The 22,013-nt window shown below is 45.2% G+C and overlaps 1 protein-coding gene across 1 annotated transcript in view; it reads right to left on the bottom strand.

Moving 5' to 3' along the window:
* Window positions 1-1,588: 1,588 nt before the first annotated feature.
* The window catches only part of LOC119280216 (heat stress transcription factor C-2a-like), a 61,401-nt gene continuing 40,976 nt past the window's right edge, over window positions 1,589-22,013 (bottom strand). Inside the window, exon 2 of the mRNA XM_037561144.1 lies at window positions 1,589-2,302. Coding sequence (XP_037417041.1) covers window positions 1,589-2,302 — 714 coding nt within the window. The remainder of the gene's footprint in view (window positions 2,303-22,013) is intronic.

Genomic DNA, 22,013 nt, shown 5'->3' with positions numbered 1-22,013 from the left:
GCCAACGGCAAGCTGGCGCGGTAGCCGATGATGGTGGCGGCGAGGCCCTGCTCGCTCTGTTCCTGGCGGAGGACTCCGTATCTGGGGCGGCGGCCCTGCATGGTGCGGCGGCGGCGCCCTCCCGGCTGGCGGCGTCCGTGGGTGATCATGTCCGGCATCCCCGACCACGCGGGTGGTGTGACAGCGGCGGGTAGTGGTTGTGGCGTGGAGATCCCCCTCCTCGTCAGATCTGAGGTTCGGCTCCCCTCCCCTTCTGCTCCCTCATCCTCGCCGTTTTCAGCCGCTTCGATTGCCGAGATGGTGCTGATGGGTTCCCGGTGGTGTGGTTTTGGGACCGTGGGAAACCATCGGCCGGCTGGTCCGGCCCGGCGGCAGCGACGCCCTTGGGCGCCGCCTTCCTCCTTGGAGGTGCAGCCGAGGTCCCACCGATACCCACCCCTGTTCCCCTCCCGGGTGAAAGCCCAAAATCCTTCTTAGATTGGGCGGTGACGGCGCGCTGCACGTCGTGTCCTCCTTGGAGGTGCCGCCTGGGGAGTTTGAGTTCGGGTGAGGGGCGGCAAAGGTGGAGTTTTGGGTGGCTCTGATTATCAGGTGGCAGCGGTCGGTCTGGTTCATATGGCAGTCTATCCCCACTCCCCTCAAGGGTGGTGCTCCTCAGCGGTGGCGTGTTTGGCACAGCTCCGGCGGTAGGGGATACGGTTCCCCTTCCCGGCAGTAGCAACACGCCCCTGGCCGTCGACGCCCGGTGTTCCTTTTTAGCGGCCGACGACTCTTGCTCCTTGTCGTTCTGCGGCCTCTCCTGATGTCCTTGATGCTCGTTCTTCAGTGGCTGCTCCCGGTGGCTTTCCCGTTGTTTTTCAGGTGTCCTAGGTAGCGCCGTTGTGTCAGATGAGGTGTGCTCATGTCCTGGGAGGTTGTGCTCTGTGCCTGTTCCAGGACTCGAGGTCGGCATCTCTCCTGCTCTAGGGTGAGCGTCTCTCATGTCCGTCGGCGGCGCCTTTCGATCCAAGGTGAGAGGGTAGGGTCCCTCTACGGCGAGAGCCAAGGAAGATGCTTGGATTCCTCCAACCTTGGACTTAGTCATGTCCCAACTCCACTCTGTTTCGGCAGGTCCTCGTCGTGCTCATGCCGGTCGCAATCCTTGGTTCGTGTTTGCTGCGGTCTGCGGTGTGTACTAGCTTGGGCTTCCTCTTCTTTATGTTTTGAGCTAGTATACTGTGTTGAGTTGTAAGCTTCTTAGGGTGCTCCCTTGTATCGTTCGGCCGATGTGCTTGATGTTGTGCTTTAATTCCTGGCCGGTTGATAGCTTTGTTAATTCAAAGCCGGACTCATCACGAGCCTTCGTTCTAAAAAGTTTTTACATACACATCACATCCTTGTGTACTTGTACCCTTCTTTTGGATCTTTTGCAAAATAAAATGTATAAATTACCGCATATTTTGTACCTTCCCTTGTTTATATTGCGTAGCCTCCCTTGTTCACATACTAGTTTGCCAAAAAGTCCTCCTACCACATCGTCTAAACAACAAACCTCCTACTACGTACAGTACACATATGTGCAGGTGAAACAACCTCTAAACGAACCAAATCAGTAGCCGGTGTCCATCGGGAAAGCGTACGGGGGGTTGTCCACCGGCACCTCGCTAAACCCGTCGCCTCCCGTGTAGAACCCAGTGAAGTCGACCCCGGGTTCCCCCACGAAGGCGTCCTGCATCTGGGCTTCACCGTTAAGAAGCAGCCGCGGCCTCTTGGTCTCCGCGCCCTCGCCGGGGAACAATCCGTCGTTGCTGCTCGAGTTGCCTACGAGGCGGCGTAGCACGTCGGGGTCTCCGACGACCTTGAGGAGGAAGGCGAGCATGAGTTTGGGCCGGCACTCGGCGTCCTGCACCGGGCGCCACATCGCCGCCAAGCGGTCCTTGGTGGCCCTCTGCTCCTCCTTCAGGTGGACCACCTCCATGGCTAACATCTTGCTGCTGATGTCTTCATCCCCCTCGCCGGCTTCTTCCTTGCCACGCTTGCCGCCGTTCCGGCGCCGGACGATGCGGGGTAGGAGGTGCATCTGGCCGCGGAGGAAGGAGGCGTCCGCGAACTCCCACCGGTCCGGGTTGACCTTGCGGAAGCCGTAGGTGTTGAGCTGGGGGACGAAGCTGGAGAAGTTGGAGTGCTTGAAGTGCGTGGGCAGCAACATCTCCGAGAAGGCGAAGGGGTCGGTGACGGCGAAGCTGTTGCTGGCTGACCCCCACGCGACCACGGCGTCCATCGCCGGGTCATCCACCATCGTGTACGTCTTGGCCAGGAAGGGTTCGGTTCATGGAGCCATAACAGCCATAATCTCATGAGCAGAGGGTGTTATTTCTATGTCCGAAGCCCCAACGGTATCTGCATTGTATTCGGCTGCTGGGGGTATGACCAGGTCCGTACTAGAGTCTCTGCTCTCATCCTACCATACTACGGATGGCTTAAAGAGCCTTTTCACAAAGGTGTTGGGCGGGACTCAGGCTGGACGGCACGAGCGGGCTTTTCGCCCACTCGTGGCCCGTTCTGGACCGGACCGTCCGGTCCTGGCCCGCTGAAGATTTTGTTCGGTCCGGTTCATAAATTTCGGCCCGAAATTTTCTCGGTCCGGTCCGGTCTTTGACCGGTCCGACTGAGCGGACCGAAGCTGCAAGGCCGTTCTTCGTCGTGGCCACCGGCGACGCCCTGGCCGTGTCCCACCCCGGCGTTGTTCATCGGAATCACGTACTCATCATTCAATTGACACAGAGACAGGGGCAAAGAGGTAGAAGAAGACGCAGATCACGTGCTGCCTTTTTTTCCCTTGTATTCAGTCAAACAGAGAATAGAAAGAACGAGAGTGCCGGCGTCCGATCCGATAATCGCGGCTCCATTCTTGACTAGCCCATCGCTGCCGTTTCCTTTTACTAGCGACTAACGAAACAATCCGATAATCGTGCACCCATCCGTTGCTTCCGTTTCCTTTTATCAAGTCGAATAGAAAACCGAAGGAAAATCCTATTCCTACGTGACATGCTTACCAAATATATACGTGCTATCTTTGTTTGGATTGTAATAACTGCCCCACGATTTTAGGTAACAGTAGCAATCCAATTTAAGTTTACCTAAAAAACATTCTTCGAGATCGTTAATCACGTCGCCAAGCACGACTCAAATTTGATCCGTTAATCACGGCAAGGCCCGCACACAAAAAATTGTGGGCTCATGCACGCCCTACAATACTTGCATGCGTCACAAAAACTGCTAAGGAGCAAAAACTCGCAGGTTCATGGCTAACAATGGCGCCCCGGCCGGCGCCGCCGCGTCCTGTCGCTTCCATGTGTGCAGCACCGTCGATCTCGACCATGGAGCGCGCCCTACACCTCTTCCTGCGCTCTCCGGCAACCCCTCGTGCGCGTTCTGCCCTCATCTATGTTGACCACGGCCGGTCCTCTCGGTCCAGCCCGGTCTGGAGCACGATCAGTCCGAGCCCTAAAATCAGGATCGCCGAGCTGGTCGGTCCGGTCCGGTCTGGTCCGCCGGCGGCCGGTCAAAACGGCGGCTCGGTCAGGGACCGGACCGGCCCGGACCGTGTCCACCCTGAGGCGGGAAAGGGTCGCGCTTAGAGCCCATGCGAGTAAGGATGTCGGCTGCCTGGTTATTGTCTCGAGTGACATGATGGAATTACAGTCCCTCGAATCGAGCTAGTATTTTTAATACGGCGTTTTGATATGCCACCATTTTTGGATCGTTTGCATTGAATTCACCATTGATCTGGGATATTGCGAGGTTTGTGTCACCACGCACCTCGAGGTGTTGTATACCCATGGAGACAAGCATGCGAAGACGTGTAGAAGGGCCTCGTATTCGGCTGCATTGTTAGAGTCTGTATACATGATTTGTAACACGTAGCAGACTGTGTCCCCAGTAGGGGATGTCAGGATGACGCCAGCCCCTAATCCGGCTAGCATTTTGAGCCGTCGAAGTACATAACCTAGTTGGAATATGAACTATACTCTTTAGGGAGTTCGGCTTCCGTCCATTCAGCGACGAAGTCGGCCAGCACCTGAGATTTAATAGCGTGGCGTGGCTTGTATGTTATTTTGAATGGTAGAAGTTCGATGACCCATTTGGCTATGCGGCTAGTGGTGTCCCTGTTGTTGATAATGTCATTAAGTGGTATTTTTGAAGCCACTGTGATCGAACACTCTTGAAAATTGTGTCGTAGTTTTTGTGATGCCATGAAGACCATACAGGCTACCTTTTGGTAGTGGGAGTATCGGGATTTGCATGGTACCGGGACATAATAAACTGGTTTTTGGGTGGAGAATTTATATCCCTCTTCCCCTCGCTCGACGACTAGTACGGCACCGACTACCTGGTTAGTTGCCGAGATATACAACAACATAGGCTCGCCAACACCTGGGACTAGGATTGGGGTGCTTGCGAGTAGGGCCTTGATTTCTTCCAATCCGAATGTGGTAGCATCCGTCCATTCAAAGCTATCAGTGCGTCTTAGTAGCTTGTCAAGTGGTAATGATTTTTCTGCAAACCTGCAGATGAAGCGGCTTAAGGCCGCGACGCACCCTGCTAGTTTTTTTACTTGCTTTAGGTCTGTTGGTATAGCCAATTGTGACAAAGCTCGGATCTTAGCTGGATTTGCTTCAATTCCTCTATTGGAAATAATGAACCCTAGCAATTTTTTGGCTGGAACTCCGAAGACACATTTTTCCAGATTGATCCGTATGTCGTATGTCCGGAGGTTGTCGAAGGTGAGGCGAAAATCGTCCACCAGTGTTTCGACGTGTTTTGTCTTGATGAGCACATCATCCACATATGCTTCGACTGTTTTCCGATTTGTTTTCCCAAGCATGTTTGAATCATACGTTGTTAAGTGGCCCCAACGTTTGTGAGCCCAAAGGGAATAGTGTTGAAGCAGAAAGAGCCATACAGGGTGATGAACGCCGTTGCTGCATGATCTGATTCCTTCATTTTAATCTGATGGTATCCAGAATAGGCGTCGAGGAAACACAATGAGTTGTGTCCTGCGGTCGCATCAATGATCTGGTCAATGCGGGGCAATGGGAAAGGATCCTTAGGGTACGCCTTATTAAGGTTTTTGAAATTGATGCAAAGGCGCCGGGATTTGTCCTTCTTTGGTACGATGACCAACTTGGCTAACCAATCTGGATGTTTAATTTCCCAAATAAACGCGGCTTCTAGCAGTTTGGCTAGCTCTTCTCCCATGGCTTGACACTTGGGTTTGGAAAATTGCCGCAGTATCTGCTTAACGGGTTTAAACCCCTTGATTATATTGAGGCTGTGTTCGGCTATCTTGCGTGGGATGCCTGCCATGTCCGAAGGGTGCTAGGAGAAAATATCCAATTTTCGTGTAAGAATGTGCGTAAAACGGCGTCCACTGCCGGATCCAGCTGTGCTCCGATAGTTGCTGTCTTGTTGGGGTCCGTCGGATGCACTTAAAATTTAACTATTTCCTCTGCTGGCTTAAAAGAGGTGGATTTAGGTCTCTTATCGAGGATCACATCGTCCTTGTCCATCGTGGACCGTAGGGTGGTTAGTTCTTCAGCCGTTAGGGCTTCAGATAACGCCTCAAGGGCTAAGGATGCGGTTTTGTTTTAGGCACGAAGTGCCTTGTCCGGGTTGCTTGAGATTGAGATGATTCCATTGGGTCCGGGCATTCAACCTTCATATACCCATAACGGGGTATAGCCTGGAAGCGTTAGAAAGCGTCATGTTCGAGGATGGCGTGATACCCGCTGTTGAAGGGGACCACATGAAAGAGCAACTCTTTGGACATGTAATTTTCGGGCCTGCTGAATACCACATCCAGTTTAATTCTCCAAGAGAATCATGCTTCTTGATTGGGGATAATTCCTCGAAAGGTGGTATTGCTTTGCTCAATGAGTGTTCTGTCGATCTGTATTTTGTCGAGCGTGTCTTCATAGATGAGGTTAAGCCCACTGTCGCCTTCCATGAACACTTTGGTAAGCCGAAAACCGTCCACAATGCGGTTTAGTACTAGGACGGCGGGTGCTCGGACTGACCGAGCCTTTGGTTCATCTTCGGCGGTGAAGGTTATTGCCGCGTCGTTCCATGGGCTCAGTGCGGTAACTTGGTGGACTTCAGCAAGGTCGCGGAGTACCCTTTTTCGCTGATTATTCGAAGAAAAAGGTCTCAAAGACCATGAGGACGTTAGAATCGTCCCTCTCCGGGGAGTATTTCTCTGGAGTGATGGTGGCGAGGATGGCTTCTCCACTCTTTGCTACCTGCCGGAGTACCCAACATGCGCGAAGACTATGGGTTGAGTCTATACTCGAAGTCGCATGTATCGTACAGGGCTTGTCAAGGAGTTCATCGAGAGTGGACCTATATCCCGTAAAGGATTTATTTTTTCTGCTGACGGGCTCATGATTGATACGTCTCCAACGTATCTATAATTTATGAAGTATTCATGCTATTATATTACCCATCTTAGATGTTTTATATGCATTTATATGCTATTTTACATGATTTTTCGGACTAACCTATTAACCTAGAGCCCAGTGCCAGTTTATGTTTTCTCCTTGTTTTTGATTTTTTATAGAAAAGGAATACCAAGCGGAGTCCAATTGACGTACCAATTTTTGATGATTTTTTATGGACCAAAAGAAGCCCCTAGAGTGAAAGAGTTGGGCCAGAAGAGTCTCGGGCTGCCCACGAGGGTGGAGGGCGCGCCCACCCCCCTGGGCGCGCCCCCCTGCCTCATGGATAGCTCGGAGACCCCCCTGACATGAGACCTACGCCAAAAATTCCTATAAATACTGAAACATCCAGAAAATAACCTAGATCGGAAGTTCCGCTGCCGTAAGCCTCTATAGCCACGAGAAATCAATCTAGGCCCTCTCTGGAACCCTGACGGAGGGGGCCATCATCACCGGAGGCCGTGGAGGAGGATCTCAAAGGGGCCATCATCACAATGAAGGCCAAGGACCAGAGGGAGAACCTCCCCCCATCCAGGGGGGAGGCCATGGCGGAGGAAGCACAAGGGGGAGAACTTCTCCTCCTCTGTCTCGGTGGTGCCGGAGTGCCATCAGGAGGGGAATCATCACCGTGGTGATCGCCTTCATCAACATCACCATCATCATCACCATCCTCATCTCTTTTACGCGGTCCACTCTCCCACACCCCGCTTTAATCCCTACTTGAACATGGTGCTTTATGCCACATATTTTGATCCAATGATGTGTTGCCATCCTATGATGTTTTGAGTAGATATGTTTTGTCTTTGGGTTGTTTGATCTCTAGATTGGTACAAGTTGTATGTTTTATTTTGGTGTTGTCCTATGGTGCACTTCGTGTCGCGCAAGCATGAGGGATTCCCACTATAGGGTGTTGCAATATGTCCATGGTTTACTTATTGTCTGTGTTGCTTGAGTGACAGAAGCATAAACACGGATAAGTGGGTCACGGCGTATGGGAATAAAGGGGACTTGATATGTTAATGCTATGGTTGGGTTTTACCTTAATGATCTTTAGTAGTTGCGGGTGCTTGCTAGAGTTCCAATCATAAGTGCATATGATCCAAGAAGAGAAAGTATGTTAGCTTATGCCTCTCCCTCATATGAAATTGCAATGACTACTACCGGTCTTGTTAACAATTGCCTAGGATAATTCCGCACACCGACCCATCATTATTCCACACTCGCTATTTATAATATTTAGTAATATATTGTAATTTTATGATAACATTACCTACTTTTATGTTTCAGCTCTCCGATATCATGCAAAGTTATCCTCTTCATACCCACAACGTAGTTTCATTTCTTGTTTCTAGTTGGAAGCAAACGTTCGGTGTACATAGAGTCGTATCAGTGGAAGATAGAACTTGAGAGAATATTGATCTTACCTTTAGCTCCTTTTGGGTTCGACACTCCATAATTATCACTTCCACCTTTGGAAATTGCTACGATGATTCCTTGCACTTGGGGATTATCAAGCTCTTTTCTGGCGCTGTTACCGAGGAGCAATAGCGTGGGGTTGATATTCTCGTGTGTGCTTGTTTGCTTTCTTCACTAAGTAGATTTTGTTTTTCCTTTTTGTTTCTGTTTAGTTGTGGGTGAAACATACAAAAAAATTTAAAAGAATGAATGTACAAAAAAAATACTTGCCTTTCATGCCAATTTTTTTTTCAAAAAGAGAAGTGATTGGAAAGTTATGCATTGAAGAAGTGAGGGTCGACCTTGAGCACTTGTGTTCATGCTCACGGAAACAATATAGAATTTTTCATGGAAGTTTCTCTGTAAATAATTATCCCCTTGCATATATCCATTGTATTATATAAATAATGTGCCAAGCTTTGGTTTTAGGATGATTAGATTGCTTGTTTACTATGTGCAGAACAAAAACAGAAACTTTGGCAGTAGCGCGTGATTTTACATTTTTTTACTGGAATGTCAAATGGGTCTGAAACTTTTTGCGCATTATTTCTGTACACATTTTTCAAATTTAGATATTTATTTCATAATTTTTGGAGTTACAGAAGTTCACTAAACTTCCAGATTACTACAGACTATCCTGTTTTTGAAAGATTCTGTTTTTCGCGTGTTGTTTGCTTAATTTGATGAATCTATGGCCAGTATCGGGGGGTATGTGTTGGAAATATGCCCTAGAGACAATAATAAAATGGTTACTATTGTATTTACTTGTTCATGATAATTGTCTATTATTCATGCTATAATTGTATTGACCGGAAAGCGCAATACATGTGTGAATACATAGACCACAACATGTCCCTAGTGAGCCTCTAGTTGACTAGCTCGTTGATCAACAGATGGTCATGGTTTCCTGACGATGGACATTGGATGTCATTGATAACAGGATCACATCATTAGGAGAATGATGTGATGGACAAGACCCAATCCTAAGCATAGCACAAGATCGTGTAGTTCGTTTGCTGAACCTTTTCTAATGTCAAGTGTCATTTCCTTAGACCATGAGATTGTGTAACTCCCTGATACCGTAGGAGTGCTTTGGGTGTACCAAACGTCACAACGTAACTGGGTGACTATAAAGGTGCACTACAAGTATCTCCAAAAGTGTTTTTTGGGTTGGCACGAGTCGAGACTGGGATTTGTCACTCCGTATGACGGAGAGGTCTCTCTGGGCCCACTCGGTAATGCATCATCATAATGAGCTCGATGTGACTAAGTAGTTGGTCACGGGATCATGCATTACGGAAGGAGTAAAGTGACTTGCCGGTAACGAGATTGAACGAGGTATTGGGATACCGACGATCGAATCTCGGGCAAGTAACATACCGATTGACAAAGGGAATTGTATACGGGATTGCTTGAATCCTTGACATCGTGGTTCATCTGATGAGATCATCATGGAACATGTGGGAGCCAACATGGGTATCCTGATCCTGCTATTGGTTATTGGCCGGAGAGATGTCTCGGTCATGTCTGCATGATTGCCGAACCCGTAGGGTCTACACACTTAAGGTTCGGTGACGCTAGAGTTGTTATGAGAATTGTATGTGGTTACCGAAAGTTGTTCGGAGTGTCAGATGAGATCCCGGACGTCACGAGGAGTTCCGGAGTGGTCCGGAGGTAAAGATTTATATATGGGAAGTCCTATTTTGGCCACCGGAAAATGTTCGGGATTATTCGGTATTGTACTAGGAAGTTTCTAGAAGGTTCCGGAGTGGGGCCCACCTGCAAGGGGGGACCCACATGAACGTGGGTAGTGGGGGCAAGGCTCCACACCCCTGGTCAAGGCGCACCAAGATCCCCCCTTAGAAGGAATAAGATCATATCCCGAAGGGATAAGATCAAGATCCCTAAAAAGGGGGGATAACAATCGGTGGGGAAGGAAATGATGGGATTTCTTTCCTCCCACCTTTGCCAACGCTCCAATGGACTTGGAGGGCAAGAAACCAGCCCCCTGCATCCCTATATATAGTGGGGAGGTGCATGGGAGCTTCACCCTTGCCCCTGGTGCAGCCCTCTCCCTCCCCAACACCTCCTCCTCCGTAGTAGTGCTTGCCGAAGCCCTGCCGGAGAACTGCAAGCTCCACCACCATGCCGTCATGCTGTCGGAGCTCTCCCTCAACCTCTCCTCTCCCCTTGCTGGATCAAGAAGGAGGAGACGTCCCCGGGCTGTACGTGTGTTGAACACGGAGGCGCCGTTGTTCGGCGCTTAGATCGAAATCAAGCACGATCTGAATCGCTACGAGTACGACTCCTTCATCCGCATTCTTGTAACGCTTCCGCTTAGCAATATTCAAGGGTATGAAGATGCACTCTCTCTCTCTCTCTCTCTTGTTGCTAGAATCTCCATAGATTGATCTTGGTGATGCATAGAAAATTTTGAATTTCTGCTACGTTCCCCAACAGTGGCATCATGAGCTAGGTCTATTGCGTAGATTCTATGCACGAGTAGAACACAAGTAGTTGTGGGCGTAGATTTTGTTCAATATGCCTACCGTTACTAGTCCTATCTTGTTTCGACGGTATTGTGGGATGAAGCGGCCCGAACCGACCTTACACGTACGCTTACGTGAGACAGGTTCCACCGACTAACATGCACTTGTTGTATAAGGTGGCTAGCGGGTGCCAGTCTCTCTCACTTTAGTCGGATCGGATTCGATGAAAAGGGTCCTTATGAAGGGTAAATAGCAACTGGAATATCACGTTGTGGTTTTGGCGTAGGTAAGAAACGTTCTTGCTAGAAACCTATAGCAGCCACGTAAAAACTTGCAACAACAATTAGTGGACGTCTAACTTGTTTTTGCAGCATATGCCGTGTGATGTGATATGGCCAAGAAGGATGTGATGAATGAAATATATGTGATGTATGAGATTGATCATATTCTTGTAACAGGAATCACGACTTGCATGTCGATGAGTATGACAACCGGCAAGATCCATAGGAGTTGTCTTTAATTATTGTATGACCTGCTGTCACTGAATAACGCCATGTAATTACTTTACTTCATTGCTAAACCGTTAGTTATAGTAGTAGAAGTAATCAGTTGGCGAGACAACTTCATGGAGACACGATGATGGAGATCATGATGATGGAGATCATGGTGTCATGCCGGTGACGATGATGATCATGGAGCCCCGAAGATGGAGATCAAAAGGAGCAAAATGATATTGGCCATATCATGTCACTATTTGATTGCATGTGATGTTTATCATGTTTATGCATCTTATTTGCTTAGAACGACGGTAGTAAATAAGATGATCCCTCATAATAATTTCAAGAAAGTGGTCCCCCTAACTGTGCATCATTGCGAAAGTTCGTTGTTTCGAAGCACCACGTGATGATCGGGTGTGATAGATTCTAACGTTCACATACAACGGGTGTAAGCCAAATTTACACACGCGAAACACTTAGGTTGACTTGACGAGCCTCGCATGTACAGACATGGCCTCGGAACACAAGAGACCGAAAGGTCGAACATGAGTCGTATAGTGGATACGATCAACATGAAGATGTTCACCGATGATGACTAGTCCGTCTCACGTGATGATCGGACACAGCCTAGTTGACTCGGATCATGTATCACTTAGATAACTAAAGGGATGTCTATCTGAGTGGGAGTTCATAGAACTTAATTATCCTGAACATAGTCAAAAGGTCTTTGCAAATTATGTCGTAACTCGAGTTTTAGTTCTACTGTTTTAGATATGTTCCTAGAGAAAATTTAGTTGAAAGTTGATAGTAGCAATTATGCGGACTGGGTCCGTAAACTGAGGATTGTCCTCATCGCTGCGTAGAAGGCTTATGTCCTTAATGCACCGCTCGGTGTGCTGAACCTCGAACATCGTCTGTGGATGTTGTGAACATCTGACATACACGTTTTGATGACTACATGATAGTTCAGTAATGCTAAATGGTTTAGAATTGTGGCGCCGAAGACGTTTTTGAAACGTCCCGGAACATATGAGATGTTCCAAGGGCTAAAATTGGGATTTCAAGATCGTGCCCATGTCAAGAGGTATGAGACCTCCGACGAGTTTCTTAGCCTGCAAACTAAGGGAGAAAAGCTCAATTATTGAGCATGTGCTCAGATTGTCTGAGTACTACAATCACTTGAATTGAGTGGGAGTTAATCTTCCAGATGAGATAGTGATGGTTCTCCATAATCGCTGCCACCAAGCTATTAGAGCTTCGTGATGAACTATAACATATCAGGGATAGACATGATGATCCTTGAGCAATTCGCGATGTTTGACACAGCGAAAGTAGAAATCAAGTAGGAGCATCAATTGTTCATGGTTGGTGAAACCACTAGTTTCAAGAAGGGCAAGGGCAAGAAGGGATACTTCATGAAATGGCAAATCAGTTGCTGCTCTAGTGAAGAAACCCAAGGTCGAACCCAAACCCGAGACTAAGTGCTTCTGTAATGAGGGGAACAATCACTAAAGCAGAACTCTATCCTAGATACTTGGTAGATGAGAAGGCTGGCAAGGTCGACAAAAGTATATTGGATATACATTATATTAATGTGTACTTTACTAGTACTCCTAGTAGCACCATGGTAATAGATACCGGTTCAGAATAAACGGCTCAGAATAAACGCAGACTAGCTAAAGGCGAGGTGACGATATGTGTTGGAAGTATTTCCAAGGTTGATGTGATCAAGCATCGCATGCTCCCTCTACCATCGAGATTGGTGTTAAACCTAAATAATTGTTATTTGGTGTTTGCATTGAGCATAGACATGATTGGATTATGTCTATCGCAATACGGTTATTCATTTAAGGAGAATAATGGTTACTCTGTTTATTTGAATAATCCCTTCAACGGTCTTGCACCTAAAATGAATGGTTTATAGAATCTCGATCGAAATGATACACATGTTCATGCTAAAAGATATAAGATAGTAATGATACCAGATACTTGTGGCACTGCCATTTGAGTCATATTGGTATAAAACGCATGAAGAAGCTCCATGTTGATGGATCTTTGGACTCACTTGTTTTTTAAAAGATTGAGACATGCAAACCATGTTTATGGTATATACGCATGAAGAAACTCCATGCAGATGGATCGTTTGGGCTCACTTGATTTTGAATCACTTGAGTCATGCAAATCATACCACATGGGCAAGATGACTGAAAGGCCTCGTTTTCAGTGAAATGGAACAAGAAAGCAACTTGTTGGAAGTAATACATTTTGATGTGTGCAGTCCAATAAGTGTTGAGGCATGCAGTGGATGTCGTTATGTTCTTACTTCACAGATGATTTGAGTAGATGCTGAGTATATTTACTTGATGAAACACAAGTCTGAATTGTTGAAAGGTTCAAGTAATATCAGAGTGAAGTTGAAGATCATCGTGACAAGAGGATAAAATGTCTATGATATGATCATAGAGATGAATATCTGAGTTATGAGTTTGGTATACAATTAAGACATTGTGGAAATTGTTTCACAACTAATACCGCCTGGAGCACCATAGTGTGATGGTGTGTGCGAACATCATAGATGCACCCTATTGGATATGGGGCATACCATGATGTCTCTTTTCGAATTACCATTATCGTTTTTTGGTTAGGCATTAGAGACAACCGCATTCACTTCAAATAGGGCGCCACGTAATTCCGTTGAGATGACAGCGTATGAACTATGGTTTAGAGAAACCTAAGCTGTCGCTTCTTGAAAGTTTGGGGCTGCGACGCTTATGTGAAAAAATGTTTCATCCTGATAAGCTCGAACCCAAAGCGGATAAATACATCTTCATAGGACACCCAAAACAGTTGGGTATACCTCCTAATTCAGACCCGGAAGCAAAAGTGATTGTTTCTAGAAGCGGGTCCTTTCTCGAGGAAAAGTTTCTCTCGAAAGAATTGAGTGGGAGGATGGTGGAGACTTGATGAGGTTATTGAACCATCACTTCAACCAGTGTGTAGCAGGGCACAGGAAGTTGTTCCTATGGCACCTACACCAATTGAAGTGGAAGCTGATGATAGTGATCATGAAACTTCGGATCAAGTCACTACCGAACCTCGTAGGTCGATAAGGACGCGTACTGCTTCGGAGTGGTACGGTAATCCTGTCTTGGAGGTCATGTTGCTAGACAACAATGAACCTACGAGCTATGGAGAAGCGATGGTGGGCCCGGATTCCGATGAATGGCTCGAGGCCATAAAATCCGAGACAGGATCCGTGTATGAAAACAAAGTGTAGACTTTGGCAGAAGTACTTAATGGTCATAAGGCTGTTGGGTACAAATGGATTTTAAAAGGAAGACGGACAATGATGGTAAGTGTCACCATTAAGATAGCTCGACTTGTCATTAAGATGTTTTCCGACAAGTTCAAGGAGTTGACTGCGATGAGACTTTCTCACTCGTAGTGATGCTAAAGAGTCTGTTGGAATTATATTAGCAGTTACTGCATGATTTATGAAATTTTGCAGATAGGATGTCAAAACATTGTTTCCTCGATGATATTCTTGAGGAAAGGTTGTATATGATACAACCAAAAGGTTTTGTCAATCCTAAAAGATGCTAACAAGTATGCAAAGCTCCAGCAGTCCTTCTAAGGACTGGAGTAAGCATCTCGGAGTTGGAATATACGCTTTGATGAGATAATCAAAGATTTTAGGTTTATACAAAGCTTATGAGAAACTTGTATTTCCAAAGAAGTGAGTGGGAGCACTATAGAATTTCTGATGAGTATATGTTATTAACATATTGTTGATCAGAAATGATGTAGAATTTCTGGACAGCATATAGGGTTATTTGAAAAGTGTTTTTCAATGGAAAACCTGGATTAAGCTACTTGGACATTGAGCATCAAGATCTATAAGGATAGATCAAAAACGCTTAATAGTACTTTCAAATAAATACATATCGTGACAAGATTTTGAAGGAGTTCAAAATAGATCGGCAAAGAAGGAGTTCTTGGCTGTGTTATAAGGTGTGAATATTGAGTAAGACTCAAGACATGACCACGGCAGAAGAGAGAGAAAGGAAGAACATCGTCCCCTATGCTTCAGACGTACGCTCTATAGTATGCTATGCTGTGTACCGCACCTGAAGTGTGCCTTGCCATGAGTCAGTCAAGGGGTACAAGAGTGATCCAAGAATGGATCACAGGATAGTGGTCAAACTTATCCTTAGTAACTAGTGGACTAAGGAATTTTCTCGATTATGGAGGTGGTAAAAGAGTTCGTCGTAAAGGGTTACGCCGATGCAAACTTTGACACTAATCCGGATTATTATGAGTAGTAAACCGGACTCGTATAGTAGAACAGTTATTTGGAATAGCTCCAAATAGAGCGTGGTAGCTGCATTTAGGAGATGACATAGAGATTTGCAAAACACACACGGATCTGAAAGGTTCAGATCCGTTGACTAATAACATCTCTCACAAGAGATATATGATCAAACCCCATGGGTGTTGATTCATTACAATCACATAGTGATGTGAACTAGATTATTGACTCTAGTGCAAGTGGGAGACTGTTGGAAATATGCCGTAGAGGCAATAATAAAATGGTTATTATTGTATTTCCTTGTTCATGATAATTGTCTATTATTCATGCTATAATTGTATTGACCGGAAACCGCAATACATGTGTGAATACATTGACCACAACATGTCCCTAGTGAGCCTCTAGTTGACTAGCTCGTTGATCAACAGATGGTCATGGTTTCCTGACGATGGACATTGGATGTCATTGATAACAGGATCACATCATTAGGAGAATGATGTGATGGACAAGACCCAATCCTAAGCATAGCACAAGATCGTGTAGTTCGTTTGCTGAACCTTTTCTAATGTCAAGTGTCATTTCCTTAGACCATGAGATTGTGTAACTCCCTGATACCGTAGGAGTGCTTTGGGTGTACCAAACGTCACAACGTAACTGGGTGACTATAAAGGTGCACTACAGGTATCTCCGAAAGTGTTTGTTGGGTTGGCACAGATCGAGACTGGGATTTGTCACTCCATATGACGGAGAGGTATCTCTGGGCCCACTCGGTAATGCATCATCATAATGAGCTTGATGTGACTAAGTAGTTGGTCACGGGATCATGCATTACGGAACGATTAAAGTGACTTGCCGGTAACGAGATTGAATGAGGTATTGGGATACCGACGATCGAATCTCGGGCAAGTAACATACCAATTGACAAAGGGAATTGTATACGGGATTGCTTGAATCCTTGACATCGTGGTTCATCTGAAGAGATCATCATGGAACATGTGGGAGCCAACATGGGTATCCAGATCCCGCTGTTGGTTATTGGCCGGAGAGATGTCTCGGTCATGTCTGCATGATTCCCGAACCCGTAGGGTCTACACACTTAAGGTTCGGTGACGCTAGAGTTGTTATGGGAATTGTATGTGGTTACCGAAAGTTGTTCGAAGTCTCGGATGAGATCCCGGATGTCACGAGGAGTTCTAGAATGGTCCGGAGGTAAGGATTTATATATGGGAAGTCCTATTTTGGCCACCGGAAAATGATCGGGATTATTCGGTATTGTACTGGGAAATTTCTAGAAGGTTCCGGAGTGGGGCCCACCTGCAAGGGGGGACCCACATGAAAGTGGGTAGTGGGGACGAGGCCCCACACCCCTGGTCAAGGCGCACCTAGATCCCCCTTAGAAGGAATAAGATCATATCCCGAAGGGATAAGATCAAGATCCCTAAAAAGGGGGGATAACAATCGGTGGGGAAGGAAATGATGGGATTTCTTTCCTCCCACCTTTGCCAACGCCGTCGTGCTGCCGGAGCTCTCCCTCAACTTCTCCTCTCCCCTTGATGGATCAAGAAGGAGGAGACGTCCCCGGGCTGTACGTGTGTTGAACGCGGAGGCGCCGTTGTTTGGCGCTTAGATCGAAATCAACCACGATCGGAATCGCTATGAGTACGACTCCTTCATCCGCGTTCTTGTAACGCTTCCGCTTAGCGATCTTCAAGGGTATGAAGATGCACTCCCTCTCTCTCTTGTTGCTAAAATCTCCATAGAATGATCTTGGTGATGCGTAGATTATTTTGAATTTCTGCTACGTTCCCCAACAGTATGAACCATAGAGAAGTTGGAATACAGTAGGTTTAACACCAATATAAATAAAGAATGAGTTCATTACAGTACCTTAAAGTGGTAGTTTGCTTTATTACACTAACGGATCTCACAAAGTTTTTGTTAAGTTTTTGTGGATGAAGCGTTCGAAGAACGAGGAGTTACCGATGTGAGAAGAATAAAGAGAGGCAAGAGTTCAAGCTTGGGGATTCCCAAGACACCCCAAGTAAATATTTCAAAGGATACTCAAGCATCTAAGCTTGGGGATGCCCCGGTTGGCATCCCATCTTTCTTCTTCAACAAATAGCGGTATACCTTGGTTTTTGTTTTGTTCACATGATTTGTGTCATTTGTGTTTTTATATTTATTTAAGAACCATGCTAGTACGATATAGCCCTTCATTTATTTATAGAATACTTCATGTTCTTCACTTATATCTTTGAAGTATGATCTTATAGAATTGCTCTTTGTGCTTCACTTAAATCATTTGAGTATGGTTTTATAGAATGCTTCATGTGCTTCACTTATATATTTTGAGCTTGGATATTGGTTAGTATATATTAATTGTAGAATTCTCCATGAACTTCACTTATATCTTTTGGAGTATGAATAATACTATCATCTAAAGTAGGTTTGGAAGAGTGTTAACTTTAGGAATTAGTGATCCCACTATTCCGAATGAGAAGAGTTTTGCTTATGTGGAGAGTAGTAAAATTTCTATGCTTATAGATCATGAAAAGAATGCTTTATGTTATGGCTGTATTGTTAAACTCATTCATGATGCTACTGAAAATTATTATGAGGGAGGAATATATGCTTGTAGGAGTTCCAATAATATCAAGTTTCCTCTTTATGTGCTTAAAGTTTCGACGTTATACTTGTTTTGCCTTCCTATGCTAGTTGATTCTTGTTCCCTTAAATTGTGTGCTCACAAAATACCTAGGCATAGGAAGTGGGTTAGGTTTAAATTTTCTAGTCATATTCTTCATGATGCTCTCTTTATGTTTCAATTCTTATCTTTTATGTGAGCATCAGTGAAATCATCATGCCTAGCTAAAAGGCATTAAAGAAAAGCGCTTGTTGGGAGACAACCCAATATTTACCCTTAATGTTTTTGTGTGTTTACATGATTAAGCTACTGTATTAATCATGTTTTATAGCTTTTGTTTTAATAAAGTGCCAAGTAAAACCTTTGGGAAGACTTGGGTGAAAGTTAATGTGATCTTGCTGTAAAAAAACAGAAACTTTGTGCTCAGGAGATTAGCTGATTTTTTTTTACATAAGAAGGATTTTAGGTTGATTCTTTTTTCAGAAGATTAATAGACGAATTCCTCACGTCCACCAATTTATTTCAGAATTTTTGGAGTAGCATAAGTATGCTTGTTGTTCAGATCATTACAGACTGTTCTGTTTCTGACAAATTCTGTTTCTAATGCATAGTTTGCTTGTTTTCTAGTTTCTATGGCTTATATTGCTCAATATAAATTGTAAAAATGATATGGTACAGTAGGCATTGTGTGAGAACAATTATGAATCTTGTATTTGACAGTACCAAAGTGAATGGTTTACTGTTTATCATACTAACCTATCTCACAAAGTTTCGTTAAGTTTTGTGTGATTGAAGTTTTCAAGCTTTGTGTGAGATGTCGATATGAGGAGTATAAGGAGTGGAAAGACCCTAATCTTGGGGATGCCCAAGGCACCCCAAGGTAATATTCAAGGAAGAATCAAGCACCTAAGCTTGGGGATGCCCCAGAAGGCATCCCCTCTTTTGTCTTCAAAACTATCGGTATACTTTACTCGGAGCTATATTTTTATTCGTCACATGATATGTGTTTTGCTTGGAGCCTATTTTCAATTTTAGTTGTTGTTTGAATAAAATCATTGGATCTGAAATCTTGAATAAAAAAAGTATCCTCCCATGGCTAGTTAATTATTTGACTGCTCAGTGTTCTTCATTTATATCTTTTGGAGTAGTTTGTCATTTGCTCACGTGCTTCACGTATATCCTATGAGTAAATGGTTGAATGAATTGAATTTCATAAATCTGAATTTATATATGTTTCATATGCTTATAACATGGGGAGTAATGACTTCACACATAATAAGTATAGGTAGTAAACTTATTGAAAGTTAGCAAATGTAGAATTCAACACTTGAACAATTCATGAAAGAATATTGAAGGAAGAGATATTTCACATGTAAATATACTATCTTGGACATCTTTTGTAATTGTGAACACTCATTAAAATATGAAATGCTAAAAAGTTGATGTTGGACAAGGAAGACAACTTAATGGGTTATGTTTTCATATATCTGAAACGTTACATTGTTTTGGATCATCCAACATGTTTAGCTTGCCTTTCCCTCTCATGCTAGCCAAATTCTTTGTACCAAGTAGAAATACTACTTGTGCTTCCAAACATCCCTTAAAACGAGTTTTGCCATGAGAGTCCACCATACCTACCTATGGATTGAGTAAGATCCTTCAAGTAAGTTGTCATCGGTACTTGCAATAAAAATTGCTGTCTAAATATGTATGATCTATTAGTGTGAAGAAAATAAGCTTTATACGATCTTGTGATATGGAAGCAATAAAAGCGACGGACTGCATAATAAAGGTCCCTATCATAAGTGGCAATATAAAGTGACGTTCTTTTGCATTAAGATTTTGTGCATACAACCTTAAAATCGCATGACAACCTCTGCTTCCCTCTGCGAAGGGCCTATCTTTCACTTTTATCTTCTACCCTTATACAAGAGTCATGGTGATCATCACCTTTCCTTTTTACACTTTTTCCTTTGGCAAGAACTGATATATATATATATCCACTTGGATGTAGGTTTTCATAAAGTATTATTGTTGACATTACCCTTGAGGTAAAAGGTTGGGAGGCGAAACTATAAGCCCCTATCTTTCTCTGTGTCCGATTAAAACATGGAACCCATAAATATCACGTGAGTGTTAGCAATTGTGAAAGATTAAATGATAGTTGAGTATGTGGAGTTTGCTAAATCAAAGCTTTGACATAGACCCTTCCTGAAAATAAGATGAATTGTAATTGTTTGATGACTGAGAATATAGTTTGTTAGTTTCAAGAAAGTTTTTGATCTATACTTTAACATGTGAATAACTTGTTACTTGATCATGAAACGTTTTATGAGTTGAGCTACCGTTGTGATATATAATGATGCTAGAAAAGGTGATTGAAATTATCATTGATCAAACTTGTGAACCTGCTAGCACTCACACTTCATAAATTATTATTTTTGTCATTTACCTACTCGAGGACGAGCAGGAATTAAGCTTGGGGATGCTGATACGTCTCCAACGTATCTATAATTTATGAAGTATTCATGCTATTATATTATCCATCTTAGATGTTTTATATGCATTTATTGTTGGGGAACGTAGCAGAAATTCAAAATTTTCCTACGTGTCACCAAGATCTATCTATGGAGAAACCAGCAACGAGGGGAAGGAGAGTGCATCTACATAGCCTTGTAGATCGTTAAGCGGAAGCGTTCAAGAGAACGGGGTTGAAGGAGTCGTACTCGTCGTGATCCAAATCACCGGAGATCCTAGTGCCGAACGGACGGCACCTCCGCGTTCAACACACGTACAGCCCGGTGATGTCTCCCACGCCTCGATCCAGCAAGGAGAGAGGGAGAGGTTGAGGAAGACTCCATCCAGCAGCAGCACGATGGCGTGGTGGTGGTGGAGGAGCGTGGCAATCCTGCAGGGCTTCGCCAAGCACCTGCGGGAGAGGAGGAGGTGTCACGGGAGGGAGGGAGGCGCCAGGGCTTCAGCTATGGCTGCCCTCCCTCCCCTCCACTATATATAGGGGCAAGGGAGAGGGGGAGGCGCAGCCTTGCCCCTTCCTCCAAGGAAGGGGTGCGGCCAAGGGGGGAGGAGTGCCTCCCAAGTCAAGTGGAGGCCCTCCCCCTTAGGGTTTCCCCCCTCCCATGCGCATGGGCCCTGGGGGGGCTGGTGCCCCTGGCCCATTAAGGCTAGGGTGCCCCCTTACAGCCCATGCTTCTGTATTGGACATGGTGGAACAGTTTCCGGACCTCCGGACTCCTCCGGAATCCTCCGGAACCTTCTGGAAGCTTCCCGGTACAATACCGAAAAAACCCGAACTTTTTCTGGAACCCGAACAACAACTTTCCATATATAAATCTTTACCTCCGGACCATTCCGGAACTCCTCGTGACGTCCGGGATCTCATCCGGGACTCCGAACAACATTCGGTAACCACATACAAACTTCCTTTATAACCCTAGCGTCATTGAACCTTAAGTGTGTAGACCCTACGGGTTCGGGAACCATGCAGACATGACCGAGACGTTCTCCGGTCAATAACCAACAGCGGGATCTGGGTACCCATGTTGGCTCCCACATGTTCCACGATGATCTCATCAGATGAACCACGATGTCAAGGACTCAATCGATCCCGTATACAATTCCCTTTGTCTGGCGGTATTATACTTGCCCGAGATTCGATCGTCGGTATACCGATACCTTGTTCAATCTCGTTACCGGCAAGTCTCTTTACTCGTTCCGTAACACATCATCCCGTGATCAACCCCTTGGTCACATTGTGCACATTATGATGATGTCCTACCGAGTGGGCCCAGAGATACCTCTCCGTTTTCACGGAGTGACAAATCCCAGTCTCGATTCGTGCCAACCCAACAGACACTTTCGGAGATACCTGTAGTGCACCTTTATAGCCACCCAGTTACGTTGTGACGTTTGGTACACCCAAAGCATTCCTACGGTATCCGGGAGTTGCACAATCTCATGGTCGAAGGAAATGATACTTGACATTAGAAAAGCTTTAGCATACGAACTACACGATCTTTGTGCTAGGCTTAGGATTGGGTCTTGTCCATCACATCATTCTCCTAATGATGTGATCCCGTTATCAATGACATCCAATGTCCATGGTCAGGAAACTGTAACCAACTA

This window comes from Triticum dicoccoides, chromosome 3B, assembly GCF_002162155.2.
Source record: "Triticum dicoccoides isolate Atlit2015 ecotype Zavitan chromosome 3B, WEW_v2.0, whole genome shotgun sequence".
Taxonomy (NCBI): Eukaryota; Viridiplantae; Streptophyta; class Magnoliopsida; order Poales; family Poaceae; genus Triticum; species Triticum dicoccoides.
The sequence above is the reverse complement of the archived record's forward strand: the minus strand, read 5'-3'. Positions and strand labels throughout refer to the sequence as shown.